Source organism: Myotis yumanensis, unplaced genomic scaffold, assembly GCF_028538775.1.
Source record: "Myotis yumanensis isolate MYYU_CA2020_CCGP unplaced genomic scaffold, mMyoYum1.0.hap1 SCAF_2, whole genome shotgun sequence".
Lineage (NCBI taxonomy): Eukaryota > Metazoa > Chordata > Mammalia > Chiroptera > Vespertilionidae > Myotis > Myotis yumanensis.
This window is the reverse complement of record NW_027223753.1, coordinates 9,815,359-9,839,765: the sequence shown is the minus strand read 5'-3', so window position 1 is coordinate 9,839,765 and position 24,407 is coordinate 9,815,359. Positions and strand designations below refer to the sequence as shown.

General features: G+C 55.3%; 1 protein-coding gene and 1 long non-coding RNA gene across 2 annotated transcripts in view; both read right to left on the bottom strand.

Moving 5' to 3' along the window:
* The window catches only part of PADI1 (peptidyl arginine deiminase 1), a 28,319-nt gene extending 7,379 nt beyond the window's left edge, over positions 1-20,940 (bottom strand). The window contains exons 1-11 of the mRNA XM_070404197.1: positions 20,802-20,940; positions 11,830-12,010; positions 10,631-10,703; positions 9,734-9,792; positions 7,886-8,003; positions 7,629-7,754; positions 5,694-5,866; positions 5,497-5,600; positions 4,312-4,435; positions 3,803-3,910; positions 2,411-2,562 (exon numbers count right to left, since the gene is read on the bottom strand). Of these exons, the coding sequence (XP_070260298.1) occupies positions 2,411-2,562; positions 3,803-3,910; positions 4,312-4,435; positions 5,497-5,600; positions 5,694-5,866; positions 7,629-7,754; positions 7,886-8,003; positions 9,734-9,792; positions 10,631-10,703; positions 11,830-12,010; positions 20,802-20,893 (1,310 nt within the window). The 5' untranslated portion in view covers positions 20,894-20,940. The remainder of the gene's footprint in view (positions 1-2,410; positions 2,563-3,802; positions 3,911-4,311; positions 4,436-5,496; positions 5,601-5,693; positions 5,867-7,628; positions 7,755-7,885; positions 8,004-9,733; positions 9,793-10,630; positions 10,704-11,829; positions 12,011-20,801) is intronic.
* Positions 20,941-21,360: 420 nt separating this feature from the next.
* LOC139001632 (uncharacterized) lies at positions 21,361-22,258 on the bottom strand. Its single transcript, XR_011470080.1, has 3 exons — positions 22,224-22,258; positions 21,565-21,594; positions 21,361-21,462 (listed from the first exon to the last, which is right to left on the bottom strand). It is a non-coding gene; the product is annotated as an uncharacterized lncRNA (long non-coding RNA).
* Between the last annotated feature and the right edge of the window lie 2,149 nt (positions 22,259-24,407).

Sequence of the window (24,407 nt, the reverse complement as noted above, 5' to 3'; positions counted from 1 at the left end):
GGTGACCTGTGGGTTTGGGGTCAGATGCAGGGCCCTGACGTCTTCCACAGCTCAGAGTTTTCGAGGATGTAGCGCATCTGAGGATGTGGAATCTGCATTTTGACAAGCATCTTAGCTGACTCAAGAGAACCGCTGCCCCGCTCAGTTTGTGGTTCTGGAGATGAAGTCTGAGCATTTTCAAACCACCCTTTATTAGCAGAGACAGGGAAGGAGGGAGGGACGAGGGTGGCCTAGAACAGGGGGCAGGGGACAGGGGAGCAGGAGCTGGAGTCCCAGAGCTGTGGGGCACGTTACCCAGGCAACGGCTATGTCCCTGTTTCACAGATGAGGCAGCTGAAGCCTTGTCTAAAGTCAGAACAATATGTTATGTTCCTTGACACAAGTAACCATGTGCAAACACACGGTCAGAGATTTTTTTCAATATGTTTTACATAAAAGGGATCATATTTCTTGCCCTGGCTTGTCAGTGTAAGGACATACGGGTGAACTCCCAGCCCGCATCCAATCTGGTGGTTCTACCTTAAACAGAACACAACCCGGCCTTTCCCAGGCTCCTCCTCTGCCACCACCCAGCCAGTGACACCTCCCTCACCTAAATAATCCCAGTGGCCTGTCCCTTTCCCTATTCTCTTAGCGTTCAGCCTTGCTCCTCCGCAGCCTAGCCAGAGGGAAGCTTTTAAATATGTCAGAGCATGTCCCTCCTCAGGACAAAACCCTCCCATCCCTCCCATCTCACTAACTGTAAATCCAAAGTCTTCACAAGGACCTGCACAGCCCCACCAATGCCAACGTCCCCACTCCTGCCACTCTCCTCTTCAATCACTCAGTTCCGGCCATGCTGACCTCCTGCTATCCCTCGAATATAGCAGGTACATTCCTAGCTCAGGGCCTTTGCACATGCTATTCTTTCTACTAAGAATTGCTGCCCACTCCCCTCAAGTTTAACGCAAATGTTTCCTTCTTACACTATGAGGCCTTTGAAATTAAGACAATCCCTCAACCCTCTTACCAGCTTTGTTTTTCTCTACACCATCCAGAACTAGTTGGCACACTTGTTGTCTTATTGTCTGGCATCCCACTAGGATGCGAGTTCTAGGAGGGCTGGGATTTTTGTCTATGCCCACTCCGTATCTCTTATATAACAGGTGCTGAAAATATGTTTGTGAGTGATATTCATTCCTTTGAACCACCGTGTGCTATATAACGCGAATATGTCATAGACAAAGTCTAGAAGGAAGTCCCAACAAGGTAGAACCACCAGATTGGACAACACTGCTTTGATTTTGGGGATGGGATTGTGGAAAATATTTTTCTTGTATTTTTTTTTCTTAATAGAGTGCTGGTAATTTTATTTTATCTACTTATTTATTTATTTAATCCTCACCTGAGGATATTTTTCCTTGACTTTTTTTTTTTTTTTTTTTCGGGAGAGTAGAAGCGAGAGGGAAAGACAGAGAGAAACATCGGTGTGAGAGAAACACACCCATTGGTTTCCTCCTGCACATGCCCCAACCAGGGCAGTCTGTAACCAAGGTATGTGCCCTTGATCAGAATCAAACCCAGAACCCTTTGGTCCTCAGGCCGACACTCTATCCACTGAGCCAAACCAGCTAGGGCCAGTGTTGGCAATTTTAAAAGACTTCTTACAGAACAGTGAGATGGTGGAGAAGAATTAGACTTTAAAAACTGCACATGAGCAGAAAGTGGCAGGAATCAGACATGGAGGGTTGAGGAAGGGCAGAGTCCCTCCGAGGGGTGCTCGACAGCCATCTGCCTGGAGGCAGGGGCATGGACCAGAGGACGGCAACCCTGGAGGCATCAGACCTGGTCTCTGAGCTACATCAACGCTACCACCAGGAGGCAGGATTGCACAGGGATTGTTCTAAATGTGAGCGCAGGGAGTGGAGAAGCCACGATGAAGCACGGAGTGGCATTTGTTGAGCACTGTGTGCCGGCCTGAGGCTCCTCACACTATCCTAACCAGCCACCCGCTCACCTGCAGTCCATGCCGACCTCTGGGCCCTTTCGAGCTTGGCTAGGACAGCAGATGTTTGACCTCCTACAGGGCGAGGGCAACAGATCTATCCCCTGCCTCTGCATCAAACTGCACATCTCCCCAGCTCTTCGGACTTTCAGGAGGCTGGGAATCTGGCTTTTTATGTGAGGCCTCCTGAGATATAGATATAGACGTGCATGTTTCATTAAGCTCATACAATTCTAGGCAGGCCGAAGACCATGAACATCAGTGTATGAGTTTCCTCCTAAGATTCTGTGACCTTCCGAATGGAAGAATCTAGGCCTCTGAGTCTTTGATTCTAGACTCCACTTCTCAGACTGGAGACTTGTGTTCGTGGTGGACGCTGCGGTCAGTGCCCTCCGCCCTCCGCCTCCCTCCCGCCCTGCCTCTCACTTAGGAAAGTTGCTGCCGATGAGGATCCGGCCCAGGGGGTACTCCTTGCCGCGCACGGTCACCGGTGGGCTGACGTCCAGGTTGCCGAAGGAGTCGAGGCCAGAGGCGCCAGCGAAAGGGATTTCCTGGGTTACGTATCCAAAGTCGGGGCCCTGTGGGAGGACCAGCAAGACATACACCCCCCCCCCCCCCAAAAAAAAGGAAGGGTCAGTTAGAACAGGAAAACCACCTCTATCCACTGTTCACAGAGTCCTTCATTCTCTGAGCGCCCTGCAATTCAAGTCCAAGCCAGTAAGAGAACAACCACTAGAAAAGCCCCCAGTGTTTGGAAGTGAGGCGAGACTTCTGGAGAACCACAGGCTACGTCCAAGTGGACATTGGACAACCCTTTGAACAGAAAGGTGATAAAAACACAGCACATGGAAGCTGTCCTTCTGGGGAAGCACTCAGCTCTGAATACATACTAGGAAGGGAGAAGATTGACAACTCTCAGCTTCTGTTTCCAGCTGGGGGTGGGGGAGATGACAAATTAACCCAAAGAAAGTGGAAAGAAGGGAAGGACAAAGATGAGAGTGGACGTCAGTGGGAAAATGCTCTGGTCAGGTCAAGCCCTTGACGCAGACTCACGCTGCAGGGCTCATTGTCCCTTTGCTGGGTCTCGTCCCTGACCCCGCCAGGCTGGGGTGAATGTCCTGCTCTGTGTGCCTGGGCACCCAACTTCCCCACCACAGCCCCCACTCAGACACCAGGGTTATCCGGGCAGTGGGGCATGGGGGCCAGTAACAGGCAGAGACCCTGAGCCTCAGGACCTTTCTAGTTTAGCCCGGCAGTAAAGCGCAGGAGCTCTGGAGGCAGAGCTGTGTGGCCTTGGGCAAGTAACTTAACCTCTCTGAGCCTCAGTAAGGAGAGACTTTAGGTGCCCCCTGGATTAAATGAGTAACCTTGTCACGTTGAGGAGTGCCTGGAACTCAGTGCACAGTTGCTAGAGCTGTTCTTATGTATAGGAAACAGCACACGCCTGGCACACAGTAGGTGTTCAGAAAATCTTTGTTACCTGAAGAGAGGCCCCAGCTCATAAAAGTAAGAGCCATGGGGATTTAACAAGGGTGCATTCCCCTCAAAAGGCAGTTTGGTTTCCCCAGGGCTGACCCTTCTGTTGGCTCCCCCTTGGGGGAGAAAGGTCCTCAAGAAGATTGTATTAGCTAGCCCCTCCCACATGGAGCAATTTGCATTATATTTGCATATTTGCTCAAACCTCCCACTGACACCCCATTTGCCATAGTTCACCACCTGTGTCCTTTTGCCCCCTAAAGGACCAGGACTCGGCAAAACCAATCGGGTCCTACAGCAGGAGCCACCCCAGGGTTTCCCACTCTGCCCTTTGCCACATACCAGGATCCTGTTATAGGAGAACTCCTTCAGGCCCCTGTCTCGGGGGGAGTCAAAGACCACGGGGAAGGATTTGTGGGGTGCCTCCACATAGCCAAATTCCAACTCGTCCTGGGAAGAGAGACAAAAAGACTCCAGTGACCTCCTCGGTATGGTTTTTCAGAACGGGGTGATCCCCCCAGGCCTGGGGCAGAACGGGGCAGCAGGTCCTCCCCAAGATCTGGGGGGTGCAGGAGAGGCAGAGGTGAGGCCCCTTGGGAGCCTGGTTGGGAGAGAACTCTGTCTGGGACCAGGGCATTTGGAGGGAAACAGGAGAGACTGGGGTGCTGCAGGCAGCGGGAAGCGTTCCGCTAACCTGCATACCCCCACCCCGAGTCCTGGGTCCCAGGTGGCCTGGCTCCTCTAGAGCCGGTTAGGAACCTGTGCAGGCCCCTTTCCCAAAGCCAGGTGAAGGCCGGGCTCAGGCCGCCCGGGCCACCCCACTCTCCAACAGGGTCTGCTCCTGCGCCCACCTGGATCCAGCGATCATTCCGATTTTCAACCCAAGGGCAGATGATCAGCTTGCAGTTGGCTTTTGACACCAGGTCAGACATGTCCTCCAGAAATTTCTCATTTGAGCCATGAGCGTCTCTCACGCTGCAAACAAAGGGAGAGGGGAGGCTGAAACGGCCTCTGACCGTGTGACCTTGGCTTTGGGGCCAGGAGGTGGGGGACGGATGGGGCGGCCTTGATCTAGTCTGTGCTGGGCCCTGTGTGGCCCTTGGATGCAGGGGTTCAAGCAGAGCCCTGCCTTAGAGAGGCTCACAGGCTGAGAGACGGACAATGTCCCACTATCACATCAGGTGACAGGTGCGAGGTGAGGAGCCAGCCCAGGGCTAGGGAGCCCAGAGTGAGGCCCCAGCAGGAGGAGCCGTGGAGGAGGTGACCCACGGACTGGATCTCACTGGTTAAGGTGGTGGCCAGGGGGCAGGTAGCCCATCTCCTCCTGTTCCACACGCCTGACCTGCACAGGGGAGCCAGGGTGGGGTTCGAGAGCCAAAGGAAAGAAAGAATTCCCTCTGAGCACCTGCGCAAGGTGAGCAGAGCAAACCTGTTTGGCCACACCCTTCCCTGCCTCTTGACTTATGTTTCAGGTCAACAGTGGCCCTTTCCACTGGTCTGACCTCAATGCAGGGACCTTGGGTGGCCTTGCCAACCGCGGCTCACCTCACCCTTGAGCGGAGGGGCCTCACAAGGATTCTGGGAGATGGCAGGAGGACAGGGACCTGGGATGGGCCAGGGCTCTCAGTCTACCCCGGAGTCTGGGTTCCCACGATTTCTTCAGGCCCGGGAGCACCCCCACATCAGAGAGAGGCTGGGTCTCCTGCAGCCACCTGCAGCCTGAACAGGCCCTGGTCTCACTGCCTAGACTAAACCCAAAATGTTCTGGGGCTGCTGCAGGCAGGACAGGGTAGAGGCAAGGGCACTGGAGGTTGAGTCCGTGACCTCAACCAGGGCCTTAGCTGCTCGGGGCAGGTGGGCTGACAGGCCCAATCCCACCCGCTGCTGTCCTGCTCCCAGCTTGCGCCTGTGGGAGCCCTCGCTGAATCCATCTGGTCCGAGTGAGGGGCCCACCACAGAACAGCTTCTGTTCCTAGCTCCATGATTCCAGAGGTGGCAGGAGAGCTGCAGGGGTCGGGGTGGGGGTGAGGCCTCACCTGCACACATACAGCTCCAGGGGGGGCTGGGTGTTGGGGGTCATGATCCAGGGGGCCATGCGGAAGACCACAGTGTCTGTGAAGATGGGCACCTCGGGCAGGGTCTAGGGAGAAACAAGGACTCAGTGGTTCTGGAGCCTCCAAACTGGTCCCCCAAGTCCCTCAGCCCCTATCCCAGCCTCCAGTGCCATACGTACCCCCATCTCCACCAGGCTGACACTGAGAGAGACCAGCCCCGAGAAATCAGCATTGGGGAAGGTGAGCCCCTCCACATAGAAGTTGATCTTCTGCTCCCCGGGCTGCCGCTCGACTTTGTAGGACAGATGCTGGGGCCCCAGCACCTGCTTGTAGTGTGAGAGGGAACTCCCACCTAAGGGAACCAGAGTCAGCACAGGGGCCAGGGCTGGGACAGGGGTGTGGGGCTGGAAGGACAGGAGGAGAGGAAACCAGGGGCAGAGCCACCTCTGTGCTCGGTCTACTTGGGCTCCTCTCCAGCTCCGCCAGGCACAAGCTGTGTGACGTCGGCTCAGTGACTCAACCTCTCTAAGCCTTAGTTCCTCATCTGCGAAATGGGCTAACATTATATTTCTCATGAGGTCAATTTAAGCTTCAAACCAGCTGGCACAAGAGGTGAAGACAACCGAAATGTCCATCAACAGATGAATGGATAAACGAATTGTAATATGTCCACACAATGGAATATTATTCATGCATAAAAAAGAATGTAGTACTAATCGATGCTACAACATGGGTGAACCTGGAAAGTGTTAAGTGAAAAGAGCCAGACACAAAGACCACACAGTGTGTGATTCCACTTATATGAACTGTCCAGAATAAGCAAATACATAGAGACAGAAAGCAGATTAGTGTTGGCCAGGAGCTGGGGGTCGGGGGGAATGGGGAGTGACTAGTAATGAGTACAGGGTTTTATTTGGGGCGGGGGATGAAAATGCCTTGAAACTAGAGAGAGGTGGTGGTTGTACAACATTGAGAATGTATGAAGTTCCACTGAATTGTTCCCTTTAAAATGGCTCGGTTTATGCTCTCTGAATTTCACCTTGATTTTTTAAAATTGAGTAGTAACCCTGGCTGTGTGCTCAGTTGGTTGGAGCATCATCCCATGCACCAAAAGGTTGCGGGTTCAATTCCCAATTAGGCACATACCTAGGTTGAGGGTTTGTTCCCCAGTGGGGGCGCATACAGGAGGCAACTGATCCATGTTTCTCTCTCACATCAATGTCCCTCTCTCTCTAAAAATCAATAAAAACATATCCTCGGGTGAGGATTAAAAAAAAAAAAAAAAAAAAAGAGTAGTAAAGTCGAGAGAGAGAGAAAAAAAAGTGGTAGTTCTGCCTGCCGCCCTCTCTCCCGGGAACTGTCCGTGGCGGGTCTGATCTCAACTGGGAAGGCTGCCGGTTCACGCACCAAGGCTTGCTCCTGCTCTGGTGTCACGGTGTGTCCAGGCCCGGCCCCTGCCTAACCTGCCACCACTGATGCATTCAAAGGTTCCTGCCAGGCTCATTTAGCCAGAACAACAAGTTCTGGGTCTGTTCGAACAGAAATGCGTAAAGAGGAAGAAGGAAGGGGCAGGAGAGGCCTCTTGCTATTAATAAAAACAAGTCAGGGCACCTCAGGGTTAAGGATGGGTATCTTTTAAGCCACAGACTTGGATGAATTAAATCTCTGGTAGAGCAGAGCTCCCGGGGAAGGCCTGGGCCTCAGCTTTGCTGGTTCCTGCCCCCCTTCACCCTCACTGGACAGGGCTTGTCGGGGCATCGGGGGCTCATCCCGAGCTGAGGGACCAGAGGGAGAAGGAGGAGAGGACACGGGGGCAGTGGAGAGAGAAGGGGCTTTGGCACTCAAGAGACCTGGGTTTGAATGCTTGCTCCACCCCCAAGTGGTTGTGTGACCTTAAGACAGTAAATTCAAGCATCTGAGCCTCAGTTTATCCTTCTGTATAATGGGACTAGTTATCGAGCCTCCTTCTTGGGTGACATGTTGTGTCCGGATGGAGAGGCTGTTTGTAAGCTGTAATGAGAGTTACGAAAGGTGATGGAAGGAAGGGAGAGATGTGGACGAGAGAAGAGTTCGGGAAGCGGAGGATGGACAGGGCAGGACACCAGGCCACTCACCCCGAGCGCAGAAGACGCCCACTCTTTTGGAATCAGAAAACGGCACATTCAGGACCAGCTTGTGGTTGTCGAAGAGCTTGTCAGGGCCATCGCAGGTCAGCACCATGGGGGACATGTCCTTCAGGTCTGAAGCGAGTGGCACCCTTGAGACAACCCTCCCTCTACCCCGCTGACCGGCTCCCGTCCCATCCTCTCTGACCCTTTACCACCCGACACCGTCACCCTGGACACCACCACAGGTCCCTTCTGTCGCTCACCCTCCAGTGATGTCAGCTGGCTGTCTTCAAGGTCGAGCCCCCTGGACCCGAAACCATCCCGGTCACAGTTCACCAGCAGAATAGCCCCATGGCCCGCAGGGCCCCAGCACCAGGTTTTCTGTGGTGAAACAAGAGACCTTGGGGTCAGTGGGACCCAGGGGGCTCTAGGAAGGGGTTCTGGACATGGCTAGTGCTGGCTGCTTTGTTCGCTTGGAGAACGTTGTATCCTGTGTTTGCTTAAAGAATTACATGCCCGGCCGGTGTGGCTCAGTGGTTGAGCTTCGACCTATGAAGCAGAAGGTCACGGTTCGATTCCTGGTCAGGGCACATGTCCAAGTTGTGGGCTCCATCCCCAGTAGGGGGTGTGCAGGAGGCAGCCAATCAATGATTCTCTCTCATCATTGGTGTTTCTCTCTCTCTCTCTCTCTCTCTCTCTCTCTCTCTCTCTCCCTCTACCTCTCCCTTCCTCTCTCTGAAATCAACAAAAATATATTTTAAAATGTTTTTTTAAAAAAATATTTACAGAGGGCTCATAGATCTGGGGACTGAGCTCCATCCAGGTCTCTAGACCCAGAGCCACTCCACCCTGTGGGGTGAATGACCTGAGCCACCGTACACAGCGGCCCCACCCAGCCATCAGTCACCATACTCAGCACGGCCTTCCCCAGCCTGCCCTTCACCAACCTGCAGGGTGTTGGCCCTGCCAGGGCAAAGGCTGCCTTGCTCTGACCTCAATGGGACTGGAGAGGCCTGGAAGGCCCTCCTCATCCCCACACCCTTCTGGGGCCTGTGCTCCCACAGCCCCGCATGGAGGCCTGAGCCGAGGTGGGAAGGATGGCTGGAGCCCTGCCTCCGTGGTCCATCGAATGATCCACGCTCTTCCTGATGCAACTCTGCGTTCTCCCCGCCAGCCCCGCAGTGCAGGTTCACTCTCCCATCTCACAGGAGAGGGGAGCCTCTGCGTTCTCCCCGCCAGCCCCGCAGTGCAGGTTCACTCTCCCATCTCACAGGAGAGGGGAGCCTCTGCGTTCTCCCCGCCAGCCCCGCAGTGCAGGCTCACTCTCCCATCTCACAGGAGAGGGGAGAGAGGCTGTGGGAAGTCACGTAGATGGGATTCAAACTCTGGTCTGGGGGCCATACGGGGGCACTGCTAGCATATATGGCGCTTGTGTTCACCCCTCTGGGAAGGGGCTGCCCTGCACCAGGGCCCAAGACGTGCCTGGTAAGATCGGCCCCACTCACCGCCTCACCCAGGCCACCCGTGCGGGGAACGGCCTGCACAGCCATCCGCGGCAGCCCTGCCCCATCCTGTCCACGAACCCTGTGGTCCAGGCTTCCTCTCGGGGGTCCTTCTCCGCAAACTACATCTTCCACCCTCCAGGATGGCTTCTGGTACTTCCTGTGGGGTGCTGCCTTGAGCCCACCCCCGCCTCCCCCTCGCTCTTTAGGGTGTAACTGGGCTGCCCACCCAGCCTCCTCCACTGGAAGCCTCGCTTCTCCTCGCCTTCATTCAGTCAGTCAACAACCTTTATGAAGCACCTGCCACGTTTGGGGTTCCAAATGCAGCCCACGAAAGAGAAAACCTACCAAGCAAGAGAACCAGTCCCGAGTCTAAGGCGGCATGAGAGAGACCCAGAGGGTAAGCTGCTGCCCATCACACAGTGTAAGTGACTCCCACTTGGCAATCTGGCAGTCCCCAGCTGGGTCCCCTACACTGCTGGCCACCACAGGCCCTCGGAGTCCATGGCCCTTCTGGAGGGAGGGCCCCCCTTTCCCCACCCCACCCCACGCCCAGCCCCAGGTTTACCTGTCCACCTTGCTGGCTTGGGGTAGCCAGGAAAGTCTCACCTTGTCTTGGCTCCTCTTCGCCTTGCCCTTGCGGGCTGTGTCAACATCCAGGGAGATGTCTAGAAAGGGATGGAGAGGAGTTGCCAGGCGCTCACCGGGCCCCAGCTTCTGCCTATAACATCCAGGTGGGGGGAAGCTTTGCCCCTCCCCAGGCCCCTGAGAAGTGGGAGGCCCTGTTCTGGGGTGCCCTTGCGGCAGCCCCGTGTGGTGCTGGGTGTTGGAGGGACCCACATCTTCGTGTCTTGAGATTCTTGCTCATCTATACTTGCTGAGTTGGAGGCCCTGACTCCCACGGTTGGGGACGAGGCCTAAGGCTCTGGGTGCTGGTTGCGTAGCTCTCGGGGCCAGCTGCCCTGGTGCTCAGGCTGGGGGGGCGGGGGCCCGTGGCTGTCCAAGGTGTAGTGCTGGTCTGGGGGTTCCAGTGGAGGTAACAGCTGGGACTCCAGGTGAAGGGGCTGGTTGTGGGTCTATCAGGGGTGGGCAAACTTTTTGACTCGAGGGCCACAATGGGTTCTTAAACTGGACCGGAGGGCCGGAACAAAAGCATGGATGGAGTGTTTGTGTGAACTAATGTAAATTCAAAGTAAACATCATTACATAAAAGGGTACGGTCTTTTTTTTTTTTTTTTTAGTTTTATTCATTTCAAACGGGCCGGATCCGGCCCGCGTGCCCTAGTTTGCCCACGGCTGGTAGCTGTTGACACAGGGGCAATGCAGTTTCTAGATTCCTGTGGCCCTAAGTATTGCTGGGTCCCCATCTCTGGTGTTCTAGGGACCCACACCCCTCAATGGTGGAGGAAGCTGGCCATGGGCTTGCACTCAGGGCCCCCCAAGACCCTCCACAGCCACCACAGAGGAGGGTGGGGATATACAGAGAGCCAGGGAGGTGGTACGTACCGACGCCAGTGAGATAGAGCTCACTGCGGCCCAGGGCATGGTCCTTGCTCTGCCCGAAGTAGGAGACCTTCACCTGTGGGGACATGGTCAGCCCTAAGCCAGCACGGCTGCCCCTTCAGAGATGGCAGTGAGCAGGGTTTCGGGGGTGACCCACACCTCCCAACACCCCTGCTTAGAGGCAGGGCAGGCCTGGGGTCCCCAGGTCCTCCCTGCTGCTGCAGGCCCATGTCTCACGGGCTCCAGGCTTGGATCCCAAGCTGCCTCCTCCAGCTAGAGAGGCTGTGGGTGCCTCCCCAGCTTCCAGGGCTGGGCAGGGTGAGGGCGGATTCTAGAGGGAGCAGGTGGACCCTCAGGAATTCATGGGGGATGTCAGAGAGAAAGAATGAGAAAAGGACCATCCATCGCCATTGACTTAGGCCAAGTTACTCAAGGCCTCTGTTTCTTCGCCTGTAAAATGGGAACAATGACCTCTATCCCATAATAACAGTCAGTGGTGATGAGCTTTTCCCAGGATCCAGAACCCATGCCAAGTGCTCTCTCCAGGCCACTTCCACTGGCCCCCAGAATGGCCCCAGTACACAGGGCCCATGCGTAATGTGGCCACTCAGGGCCCTGTTGGCAGGCCCATAGCACCTCAGCCAATCAGGCAAGGTCTGAGCCCACGGCAGGCCCCAGGGCCTCTGCTCTCCAAGGCTGCGCAGTCCCTGCGTTGTCCCTGCCCAATCAGGTCGCTGTGTGCTGGGAGGCCGGGGCAAGTGAGGAGGCTGTCATCTGAGCCAGAGAAGACTTCCCAATGTTTTAGGTGTGGGAGATGCCGCACATCTAGGTGTGCACCTGTGTCTGCCCAGGTGCGCGCACAGGTCCTGCCTACACCAGCGTGGGGGACTCGTTAGGGCGTCTGTGTGTAGGTTGAGCACAGGATTAATGCGGGATGTTTGTGAACCTGACGGGAGAGCAGGCAGGCTGTGTTTTCAGGGAGAATTCATTCATGTGGACGTGTCACGTTGGGCATGGGGTGGGCTTGCGTGTTTGGGGTGTCTGCGGAGTTGTATCAGGATGTGTCATGTGGACGCAGGTGTCAGAAGCCTTACGGGGTTCGGTTGAGTGGGGTGATACGTGAATGAGGTATGCTTTGGGGGCTCTTACCTTGGGTGCCGGTGGGGAGGTGCAGCCCCTTCCAGTGGGGAAGGGCCTCTTACCTTGAGATCATTTAAGTCCTTACTGGCTGTGTCCACGGATACAGTCAGGTCCACAGTGGTGTCCAGGGGCCAGTGGGCTTTGTCGGAGGGTGCTGCCACCCGTGTTGGGTCGAAGAGAATGAAGATATGTACCCCGGAGCTCCCAGAGACCGTGAAGGTCTCGGCGCCGTTGGGCACATCGCTGACAGAGAAAGGAGAGGGGCAAAGGTCCGGGGCTCAGGAGTGTGACCATAGCAAGGCCACCCAAATGCCACCCCAACAGCTGGGGTGGGGATGGTGGGGGAGGACCACGGGCCAGGAGGCCAGCCTGGTGGGCACTGGGCAGCCTAGGCTCCATCCAGCTGTCCTCTGACCTTCACGTGACTCACCCGGGCACATGACCCCCTGGCCTCAGTCTCCCCATCTGTAACAAGGGGGTGGAGCAGAGCAATGTGCTGAGCTTTGTTTAAGTCAGTGGTTCTCAACCTTCCTAATGCCACGACCCTTTAATACAGTTCCTCATGTTGTGGTGACCCCCAACCTTAAAATTATTTTCGTTGCTACTTCATAACTGTAATTTTGCTACTGTTATGAATCGTCATGTAAATATCTGATATGCGGGATGTATTTTCATTGTTACACATTGAACATAATTAAAACATAGTGATTAATCACAAAAACAATATGCAATTATATATGTGTTTTCCAATGGTCTTAGGCGACCCCTGTGAAAGGGTCGTTCGACCCCCAAAGGGGTCGCGACCCACAGGTTGAGAGCCGCTGAACTACAGTCATTACCACCCGGGAGAGCCTGGCAGGGTAATTTTCCTGATCTTGATCATCATTTCCAGGGTCATGCTGATGAGTCTGTGACCTCTCCCACCCTCTGCCCCCAGTGCCCTTCCCCCATCTTTGCGGGAGAGGGGGTAGAGGGGATGTGGGAGGGGCCATCTTTTGCTTTCTTAAATATCCACTTCAAACACCCTCTTCGCTGTGGAGCAGGGTGTGGACTCTGCATGGAGTGTGGCCTCAAGTCCCACCTCAATGTTCCTCCTCAGTCACATGGATGTAACCCAAAGAGCTACTTCCTGGGGCTGTCCGGGGAGTCCAGGAATTGATGTATTTAAAGTGTTTGGCACACAGTAAGTGCTTAATAAGTGTTGCGCACCATCATTGTCATTCTTGTAACTCTTCCCTCAACAGCCCAGCCCACAGGAGCTGGAGCCCATGTTCTTTCCTCTGTCCCCAAAGCACTGGTTTAGACCTTCCTGGGGCCCCTTCACAGTCCGTCCGTGTTGGCCAGAGCAGCTCCCTGCCTGACTCACGCTGCCCAGAGCAGGCCCGGTGCACCAGGTCAGTAAAGAGGTACAGGAGAATGGAGCCGGTTCTCAGAGAATCTCAGGAGAGCAGGCACGGAGGGTAGGACAGGGTGTTGCACATCCACAGCCATGCCCACTCGCTTTGGCATAAGGAAAGCATGTTTCACGGGTAATGTGGGGGTGGGGTCTCTTGGGGTGGTGTTTTCAAGCACTTACTCTATGTGCCAGGCACAAGCTCAATTTTTGATACCTATGACCTCACCCACACTTCACAACAACCCTCCCAGGTATGTGTTATTGTCCTCATTTGGCCGATGAAGAAATCTGAGCGGTTAAGGAACTCCCTAGGGTCAGAGAGACGAGGAAGCAGCTTATTTGTCTTCTACTGCCTGCTGTCCTGGCTGACACCGAAATGAGTGTGCGTGCCCCCAGCATGCCCCCAGCGGGACCAGGCAATGTAGGAAGGAGAAAGGAACGTGTTGACACTGCAACACAAATTTCTGCTTCAGGGTCCTTGGGATCTGATAGGAAGGCTGAGGCAGGATATAGGACACCGAGGCAGAAGAGCCATGTTCCTCCCTCCCCATCCGCACACCTGAGCCTCGCGGGAGTGAGGCCGTGCAGGCCAGGGGAACAGTGCTCCTGACACGCGGGGCCCTGCCTGCCCCAGGAGAGTGAGACTGTAGGGTGTCTGCACAGGCCTTGGCTCAGAAAGGACTCTCAAAGGTCACCCGGGCCAGCCCCTTTCCAGCACAGGACTCCAGGCTTGAACACTTCCCATGACAGGCAGCTCACTACCTAACACCCCTCTGTGCTTTGGAAAATCGAGTAATTAGAAAGCTTTTCCTTTTGCTTGGCCGGAACCTGCCTCTCAGAAGCTTCCACTCACTGGGCCTCCACAGGCCACACCTTATTTCACGTTTACCATCTGGTTTCTAGGTAGAGGAGAGATACAGAGGTCATGGCAAAGTTCCTCCCATGACACCCATCCTACCTGCCACTTAGACTTTACCAGCCCCTGGGGACAGAGCTTAGGGTCTGGAAGGGCCCCAGACCCCTGAACTAGGGTCTGGGCAGGGAGGTCAGAAAGGTACTGACCCAGCCTGCCGATGGGTGGGTGGGTAGCAAAGGACCAGTGTGCCTGGAGGGTTGCCCACGGCACTGTGCCAGGGAGAAGCAAGGGCAGGAGGGGAGAATAATGCAGAATTGAATGGAAAGGCTGAAGAGCAAGCCGGTGGGCAGCCGTGGCTCCTCTTCACATCTGGACGGCCGCCTGCAGGCCAGAAGCCCCAGAGGTGTCACCCCCAGGTGTCCTGGACTTGAAGGCCCCTGAACTGAAGCCACAAGAGATACCATGGGACCAGCCAGCAGGTCCCGGCAGGTGGGGTCAGCTCTGTGGGCCCTTGTGCCTGGAGCTGAGACTCACCATGCCCGACTGGCCCCACAGACTCCAGTCCTGAAGGATGGCAGCTCCCAGGGGCACATGGGCCTCCTGTTAGTGCTGCCAGCTGCTCAACACTCATTTCCTGAGCACCTACTGTGCATAGGGCAGTGGTCGGCAAACTGCGGCCCCTTGAGTGTGGCTCTTGCACAAAATACCACGTGCGGGCGCGCACGTACAGTGCGATTGAAACTTCGTGGCCACACTCAAGGGGCCAAAGAGCTGCATGTGGCTCTCGAGCCGCAGTTTGCCGACCACTGGCATAGGGCATTGCACTGGGCACCAGAAAGGATGGATGGTTCACCCCAGGTGACAAGGGTAGGGCCCAGACAGAGCGGGTACATCACAATCTACAACACACTTATCCTCCATTCCAATTCCACCCCCACGGCCCCTGTATGCTGAGCAGGGCGGGGTGGGGGGAATTTTTCCTCTCCCCATTTTACAGAAGATAGACTGGAATTCAGAGGGCGTTTCTTCTTCCCCGAGATAACAATTATGGGTGCCTTATGCCTGCCATTGCTGGTGGGAGTGGGCGGGCGAAAGCCACACTCGGAGCCTGGAAGAAGGGCCCAGGATGGCCAGGCCTTCTTTTAAGGGGACCCCTGCCTGCCCAGGAATGGGGGCTGGGAGGAGGGGGGGGCAGCTTAGCCCAGGAGCCTTCCCAGCAGAGGCGAACAGGGGCTGGGACCAGAATGCCCCTGAGTGAAGGCCCTGAATGGAGTCAGAGTCATGAATCACTTCTCCCCTCTCAGCCGGATTTCCCATCTATACAATGAAGGCAAGCCAGCCTGTGCTCTGGGATCGTGAAATCCCTCATCTGCAAAGTGGGGTCAAATTCACAGGCGAAGTTTATCGCCATCTAGGAAGGGCGGGGCGGGGGAGGGGAGATCCAGAGAAGCTAAGCGATGGCCAAGTTCACACGGTCTGCGAGGACCAGCCTGACCCTGGCCGGTGGTTATGACTAAGACCTGTCCTGTTCTCAGCTGTCATCACGTGACTCTCATCTCCCTCCAGCCCCACGGCCCACCCCCACATCTCTGAGCATCAGGACCACTTGGCAGAGCTGAATAGCTGCTTAGAAGCACAGAGAGGGGCAGAGCAATGGAGAGGACAACACGTCACAGGGAAGGCATTCTGGGATCGAGGAGGAATCTCCATCGCCAGTGAGCGACACCCCCATTCCTTACATCTGGAATCTTCTCTCAGACCCTCCCGCCCACCCAGGGCAGAGGGGCGGGGTCTGGGAGGAGAAGAGAAAACTGGAGGTTGGAAGTGACAAGAGCTAGAAAGGGAAAGGAGAAGGTGAAGAATGGGGTGATGCCAAGACTGGAAATGATAAGGAGGGGGTGGGGCACAGGGGAGCGGCAATGGGGCCAGAAACGGGCAGGAAAGAGGGGCCGATAGGTCTGAAAATGGCGGGTGGCAGCAGGGGTCAGGGGTCAGGTAGCCCCCTGAGCTGAGGGGTGGCTGGCCACTGAGCCCTCCCTGATGAACAGTATTGTGCGTCCCAAGAACATACACTCCACATCCAGAGTCTACAGCTCACAGACCTCCTGTGGTCCCAGGGAACTTAAGGGGGACCCTGGCCTCCTGTTTTCCAAGAACCCTCAATTTCAAACATGAACACGTGCGATGGAATGGGATGCGGAACAGGATGGAGGGAGGAGGAGAGAAGGTCCTCACAAGGCGTGAAACCCGGGTCCCAGCCCGGCTGTCGGAACCTGCCAGTCACTGTGATTAACCCCGGCGTCAATCCCATAATTAAATTACCACGTGAAGAGCACAATTATGCCTCATTGCACTTCTGTGCAAGTTAAAAGCCTTCACTTATTCCTGGATTATTAAGGAATTATGAACATATTGGCCACAAGTTTAGAACTCTGTTCTGGCATTTTCTTGTTTTGAAATAAGGGAGCCCCAGAGAAGGCAGCCGCCTGGGTCCTCTCTGGCTCATCTGAGAGGTCCCATAGCGACCTCCCCCTGCGCTCCTTGAATTCTAGTCTCGGATCCCAAGGGTCTCTTTTGCGTTGATGCTTTTGCAGGGCTGAGGGAGGCTTGGGAAAAATTCCAGGAGAATATCCCTGTCCCCTACCCAGCCAGCCTTCTTCTCCTCCATCCCGAAGTAAATGTTCCCAGCTGTCATCATGGCCTCCTGGGCAGACAAGGAGGGCCAGGCTGGACCACTGATGGATTCCCCATGTTGCCCAGCCCTCTTTTTTTGTATGCGTCCTCTGAGGGCCACCTCCAAGCAAGGATGTAGACAGCCAGGGAAGTCTGGCCAACCTGGGTCAGGGTGGTGAGCTAGCCCACTGGGGTGAGGGGTCAGGGTGGTGAGCTAGCCCAGTGGGGTGAGGGGTCAGGGTGGTGAGCTAGCCCACTGGGGTGAGGGGTCAGGGTGGTGAGCTAGCCCACTGGGGTGAGGGGTCAGGGTGGTGAGCTAGCCCACTGGGGTGAGGGGTCAGGGTGGTGAGCTAGCCCACTGGGGTGAGGGGTCAGGGTGGTGAGCTAGCCCACTGGGGTGAGAGGTCAGGGTGCTGAGCTAGCCCACTGGGGTGAGGGGTCAGGGTGGTGAGCTAGCCCACTGGGGTGAGGGGTCAGGGTGGTGAGCTAGCCTGTTGCAGGAAGGGGTGGGATCTGCAGCACATGCTACAGGGGAGCTCTAAGGTTTTCTTGGGCTGAGACACCCTGGGGCACACGATTACCCAAACACAAATATCTCTCCAAACCCCAGTCCACTCCGCACCTGGGGGAATGAATCACTTCCCGTGATGTCACCCCCACACGCCCATCTCCACGGGCTCTCCTGGAGGGTTCAGACTCCGGGCAGCTGAGGTGACGGCACCCCTCCTCTTCTGGGAGGCTCCCCCTTCCAGCAGCAAGGCTGGATAGAAACCCCTTGCGTGGCTCAGCTGGCCAGGCACCTAGCAAGGGGGTGGGGGAGCCCCAAGTTCATCATCAGCCTCTTCCTCCTGGCTGGCCAAGGCCTTGCAGTGAGCCTCAGGCTCCTCTTTGAACTCTCCCAGGTTGACAACACCATCCCCCTTTGTTCACCTCCCATGACAATGCCGTGTCCCTCTCTGCACCCACGGCAGGCCTCGCCGGCAGGGAGTTCTCACCGCCAACACCGGGGAGAAGGTTCCTGGCGGGCTCTTGAGTGGAGGCCTCTCAGAGTGCTCCCTCAGGATCCCGAAGCAGCACCCCCTCCCAGAGACAAGCAGAGCCCGGCAGCTACGAGCACCCCAGGCAACATCCTCATGCCCTCAGCAGGGCAGCGCCCGCACTGGAGCTGCTAAGGTGCTTGATGGTCCCAAAGGAGACACAGTCAGCATCATCCTCTGTTCCCACCACACGCACCCGGATCTGTCCCCTGTTCCCCATGCTCTGAGGCATGATGGAAAGCGCAGGAACTGGGGGATCCCACAGAGCCGTCACTGCTATGAGCACTCTCCATGCACAGGGCCCTGCAATGCACGTCTCATATACCCTCCTCCTAACCCGTGATGGTGCGTGCCATTGTTTCTCCATTTGTCAGATGAGGACACTGAGGCTCAGAGACGTGCACAGCTTGCCCGGGGGCACTCTGCCATGAATGGGGGGAGCGAGGATGAGAAGCCAAGTCTGTCCAGCTCCGGAGTCTGGGCACTTCACCTCCACGCTGAACTGAAGAGGGGACGCAGCTTGACTCGGGGCTAAGAGAGGGCCAGTGACGTGGCCCAGGCCAGGCAGCAGGTCAGTGGCCAAGGGGAAGGCTCCCAGAGGTCCCTGCTTCTAACTCCGTCGGAGGTGACCTGGCTCCCAGTCAAATGCTCACCAAGGGCCTGAGGTTCTGAAATTACTTCCAGAAACAGCCGCCCCATGGGATGAGAACAGGGGTCTGGAGTCGGGAAGGTGGGGCCCATTAGGGATTTCTTCCCTCCCCTTGGTGTTAAAACAGCGCTGCCGGAGAAAGCACAGGATGCCTCACTCAATTAGAATTTCAGCTGAACAGCAGATTTTTAAAAATACAAGCACGTCCCATGCAATATATTAGACGCCCTTTATCCTCAAGGGATACGTTCCAAGACCCACAGTGGACCCCCGAAACCGTGTGGGTGGTATTTCTACATACCATGTTTTGTCCTACACATACATACCTACGGTCAAGTTTAATTTATAAACTAAGCACAATAAGAGATGAACAGCAATCACTAATAATAAAATAGGACAATTACAACAAGATCCTGTAATAAAAGTGATCTGACTGTTGTGGCCTCTCCTCTCTCAAAATACCTTCCTGCACTGTGCTCACCCTTCCGTTTCTTGTGATGATGTGAGAGGACACGAGGCCTACGTGGTGAGATGCAAGGAGGTGGGTGCTGGACAAAAGGGATGATTCACATCCCAGGCCGAATGGAACGGGGCGGTGTGGTATCTCATCACACTTCTCAGAATGGTGCCCAACTCAAAACATCCGAATTCTTCACTTCTAGAATTTTCCATTTAATATTTTCGGACCATGGTAGACCACAGCTAACTGAAACCGTGGAAAGCGAAACCTCAGATAAGGGGGAACTACTGTACTTAAAAAAAAGTAAAGTCGCTGTTTATCTGAAACACAACCCTCACCGGGAGTCCTCTGTGTTCATTCGCTCAGTCTGGCAACCCCGAGTTAAAAGGGCAGGAGACGAGGGAATAAAGTACAGCATAGGGAATACAGTCATGATATCGTATGGAATAACTATGGATGGTGCAGATGGGCACTAGACTGATCCGGCTGGTCACTTCCTGAGTTCTATAAGTGTCTAACCACTATGCTATAGGCCTGAAACTAACATAATATTGCATGTCAATTGTGACTGAAAAAAATGGACCCACTGACCTTCCCAGGAGCTTGCCTGTGCTTTTGCCTCCCCCCTCTGAATCCCCCGCAGGAGTGCACCTCCTGAACTCTAAGGGACCCCAGGAGACTTGCACCCAGGGGAGCAATGGGCAGCAACAGCGGGTCCCCCGAGCCTGTCCCCAAGGCCCTTTTTCTCTGACTCTCCAGGGAGCGGACAGCAGCCCCGCCTTCGCTCCCTTCTTTTGCAAACATTCCTAGAGCCAAAGCAGCTCGGCCTCGTCTCTCTCCTGTGGCTTCTTCTACCCTAGGCCCTTCCTTGTCTCACTGTCTCCAGCTTTAATAAACATACTCTCAAAAGCAGAAAGAGGGGAAAATTGTGTAAAGGAGCAAGAGATAATGGGGTCTCTGCTGGCCACTTAGTTCTGAGAGAACCAACCCCACTGCAGGGCCCCCCGTGTGACATAGAGGCATGGTCTGACCTCCAGGGTTCCTGGCTCTCCTTCCCTGGCCCTATCACTGGGGCCTCAGGCCGCTGCGGAGAGAGGGCCGGGAAGAGCTCAGGTACTGAGACCCAGGAGGGCCGTAGGAGCTCAGACCCCCACCGTGGAACAGCCTCAGCCCCCTCTAGGAGAGGGTTCCCGCTCGAGCCCCCATCTGCTGGGGCCCCAGCCCTATCCGTACAGCAAGATGGAATCCATAGCTCATCTGTCAGAGCTGGGAAGGCCCCCAGGGATCCTCAAGTCTAACTCCATCAGTGGCCGGGTGGGGAACCTGAGGCTGCGCCAGGTCCCTGGGCCTGCCCCCACTGGGCAGAGCCAGGACAGGGAGGATTTGGGCCGACAGAAGCTGCTGCTGCTGCTGCCCCTCAGATGTCATCGCTGCCACCATTACCCCCACCCCCATCGTGGCCAACACAAGCCCCGGTCTTGTTGCAAGTTCTTTTCTTTTTTTTAACTCATTAAATCAGCCCCTAATTAGTCCCTCCTGATGCCTATCACCCTGGTTAGCCTCCAAGGATCAAGTTGCCACACACCTCACCCCTCCACCTCAGAGAGGCGAATTGTTGGCAAGAAACTGAGGGACGCCCAGCCCTGTTCCCTGGTTTGAGCAATTCGTTCTGATGCTCCACGCAAGCTCCACACAGACCCCAGGACGCAGAGCCCACACCCACAGCCTGACCCCAGGGCTCAGAGCTGGAACCCTTGTCCAGGGGCTCGAGGCCAGGGTCCTGACCCTGCTGCCCACGAGCCAGGGCCCCAAGGTGGACCTGATACCCTTAACCTCCCTCCCAAGCTCTACAGCCAACCCCACCTGCTCGGCTGTCAAAACAGGTACCAGGCGCCCATCCCACAGCCATCCATTGCCTCTACTCCTTCACTCTGCGGCCCGGCGAGCGCCTCTCGGTTCTCACCTGCGAACATCCACAAAGGTCTCGACTCCCACCACACACACCGCGTGGGTGGGCTTCTTCAGGCTCAGCCGCACAGCCCTCTGGGAGGCCATCCTGCGCCCTGGCTCCCGACCTCCTCGCGCCCGGTGGCCCAGGTCCGCTCCCGGGCACCTGGGAGCCGGGAAGAAGTGTGAGTTCTGACGGGTCGTGCTTTCCTCCTCCCTTTTAATTTCACCCTGAGACCTGATTAGCCTGCCTGAGCTAAGTCCCCACCTCCTGGCCCCACGCCCAGTCCTCACTCAGGCCTGTCAATCCGGAGGCCTGGGGAGGAGGCCCCAAGGCTTCTCCGGAGGATGGAGAAGGGAGTTTCAGCTCGTGCCCCTGGTGGGGAGCTCAGCTGCCAACACAGGACTATCGAGCTCCCATCAGCCCCTGTCCCCGTCCCCTGGCTCTGCCTCTCTCCTCAGACTCTTGGTGCCTGACCCCACACGTAAAGATGTCAGCGTCCTTGGAGGGCTGACTATGCACCACGCGCCGGCTAGGCAGTTTACAGAGCTTATCTCATATGACAGGAGGTCAGGCAGCATAAAAAGCCCTGTGAGGTCGGAATGCCTGGGCTCCAATCCGCTCTGCCTCTACAGCCTTGACCTTGGGTAGTTCACTTCTCTGCGGCTCTGGTTCCCTATGGAAGATGAAAGTTGTATGGGGATCGCATGAGCTATGTGTGAGAGGTTCAGTGCAGTGCCGGGCACCTAGCATTCAGTAAAAGAAATGCCAGCCCTACCTGGTATGGTTCAGTGGATAGAGCATTGGCCTGCAGATGGAAGGGTCCCAGGTTCAATTCCGGTCAAGGGCACATGCCCAGGTTGTGGGCTCAATCCCCAGGAGGGGGGCATGTAGGAGGCAGCCGATCAATGATTCTCATTATTAATGTTTCTAGCTCTCTCTCTCTCCCTCTTCCTTTCTCTCTGAAATCAATAAAATATATTTTTTAAAGAAATGCCAGTAATTATCAGTAGTATCTCCATTTCACAGGAGGAGAATCACAGCTGCAGGTCACACAGATAGTAAGTGGAAGAGCCAGAGTTTGCACCCCGGCCCATCCAACTCCAGCACTTCCACCCCCCACAATGTGAGGGTCTGCCCTCCTACCTCGACTCCAGAGGCAACGCTCAGAGAAGGCGCTCAGAGCAATGGCCTGGGGAGGGGTGATTCGTTTCTGAAAATCCCCTCCTTTTAGCATTGGCAAGTGCTGGCTCCCACCTGTGCTCGGGTGTTTATGGAATTTCATTCATTCATTTGACAGTCATTCATTGAGCGCCAGCTCTGTGTTAGGCACTCCTTAGGGCGATGGGGACACGGGCGCTGGGGATGGACAACACAGACCGCAATCCCTGCTCTGACGCATTTGTATTCTAGAGACACAGACACCGGGAATAGAACCTGCTTTGGCCATGCGTTAAAATCCAACTCTTCTCTAGTGAAGCGTGGTTGACGTTAGACGGGGCAGTGAAATTCTTCCAAGCAAAAGATGATGCTGGCTTGGTCCTGGGGGCAACAGTGAAGGTGGTGAGAAGTGGTTGGAGTCTTGAAGCTGGAACTGAGAAGGTTTGCCAATGGATTGGATTTGGGCGTGAGAGAAAGAGAGGAGTCAAGGATGGCTGGAGTGTTTGGGGCCCCAGCAGCTAGAAGGAGTGAGTTGTCATCAGAGAGACGGGGAAGGCTGGGGGTGGGCAGGCTGAGCAGGGGGTTGGCTGCTCCATGTTGGACTTGTTAGACATGAAATGTCTAGTAGACCTCTGAGTGGAGATGATGAATGACATGCTCCCTCCACGTGGGCGGTTGGGGGTGATGAGGAGGAAAGCTCCCTCAGGAACCACCGGACACCCCTCCTCAGCCTCAGGGTCCTTTCATCCCGGGTAGTCATTGCACAGACGGAATAAAGGACGCGCAACCAGAACTCCCTCCTCACAGGTCTGGGAAGATAGCAAAGAGGGAGATGGAGAGAGGAAGGATGCCCACTGTCTGAGATCCAGTCTGATGGGGCCAGAGGGGGACACAGGCTCTGCCTCCAGGAACCCCCAGCCTGATGAGGGAGACGAGAAGCATAAAAACAGCATCAACATATTTTTGGTTACTTTCAATTTTGAAGCTCTTCCTGGAATGATCTTTCTTATCGCCAGCAGATCTCAGTACAAATATTCTTGGTCTACAAAGTTTATTACACCCAAAGCACCAAGACAAAGTCTAGGTTTGCCCATGGATACAGAACCCAGCATAACCGTGTTTCAGGGATGTGAGGCCATTAACCAGGACCAGAGCCATTTTGTTCATATGCAATGTCATGTAGAGTGTAAAATGCAGGTTCCCTAAGGGCACATGGCATATTCCCATTAAAAAAGGAGGGGTGGATGGGTGGGTGGAGGGTGAATGGATGGGTGGGTGGGTGGATGGATGGATGGGTGGGTGAATGGGTGGATGGGTGGGTTGGTGGATGGGTGGGTGGATGGGTGAATGGGTGGATGGATGGGTGGATGGGTGGATGGGTGGGTCGGTGGATGGGTGGGTGGGTGGGTGGGTGGATGGATGGATGGATGAGTGAGTGGATAGATGGTTGGATGAGTGGATGGGTAGGTGAATGGGTGGATGGATGGGTGGGTCGGTGGATGGGTGAATGGATGGATGGAAAAGATGGAATTGTGTACAAAGAACTATCTGCAAAGATGATGATAATGGTGACAATGATGGCAACAATGACAACAATGATGATGATGATGACAAAATGCGAGCAAACACATACAGAGCCCTCACCACATGCCAGGCAGTATTCTAAACCCCTTCCACGGCCTGACTTATCTAATCCTCACAACAATACTAGATGGCAGGTACCAATTAAGCCTGAAATCCCAAGTTCAAACAGACCACAACATGCGTGTGCAGGAGGTGCCTTCTGCAGGTTGTGGGCAGGGCAGGGGCCAGACCAGGTCACTGTATCTTAAAAGAAATGTTCTCAGAGCCGGAGGAAAGAGGAGGCAAATAGCAGAGATGGGCAGAGAGGCTGAGAGGAGCATCACTTTACAAATGAAAACGCCAGGGCACAGAGACGCTAAGGGACCCTTTCAAGATCCGAAGCTGGAAAGTGTGGAGCCAGGATCAGAGCCCAGGCCATCTAACCCTAAATAGGCTCGTAATTTTTGACTAGATCCTTGGGAGGTAGAATATCGGGTCATTCTACCTTCTTCCTCATGCTTTTGTGTATTGTTTGAACAGCTTTGGTGAGCAAAAATGTTTACTCTTGGGGAAAAACCAGAGGCGTTTCCTGTTCTAGCCTCCCTGCCCACCCTCTGCTATCTGCTCCCTGCCTCCCTCCCTCTTTCCTCTGCTCTGAGAACATTTCTTTCAAGACACCATGAGCTGCCAGGGCCACTACCCTGTTCAGAACCCTCAAAAGTCACCTCCTGCACACCCATTCTGTGGTCTACTTGAACTTGAAATTCCAGACTTAATAAATCAAATTTGGGAGGCGCCGGGGCAGCGGAGCGGAATGACATCATTGGCCCCTCTCCCCTCCCGGTAGAACATACCAAACTGCTGGGAGGGCCTGTCCGGGTCAGCCGCACACGCATC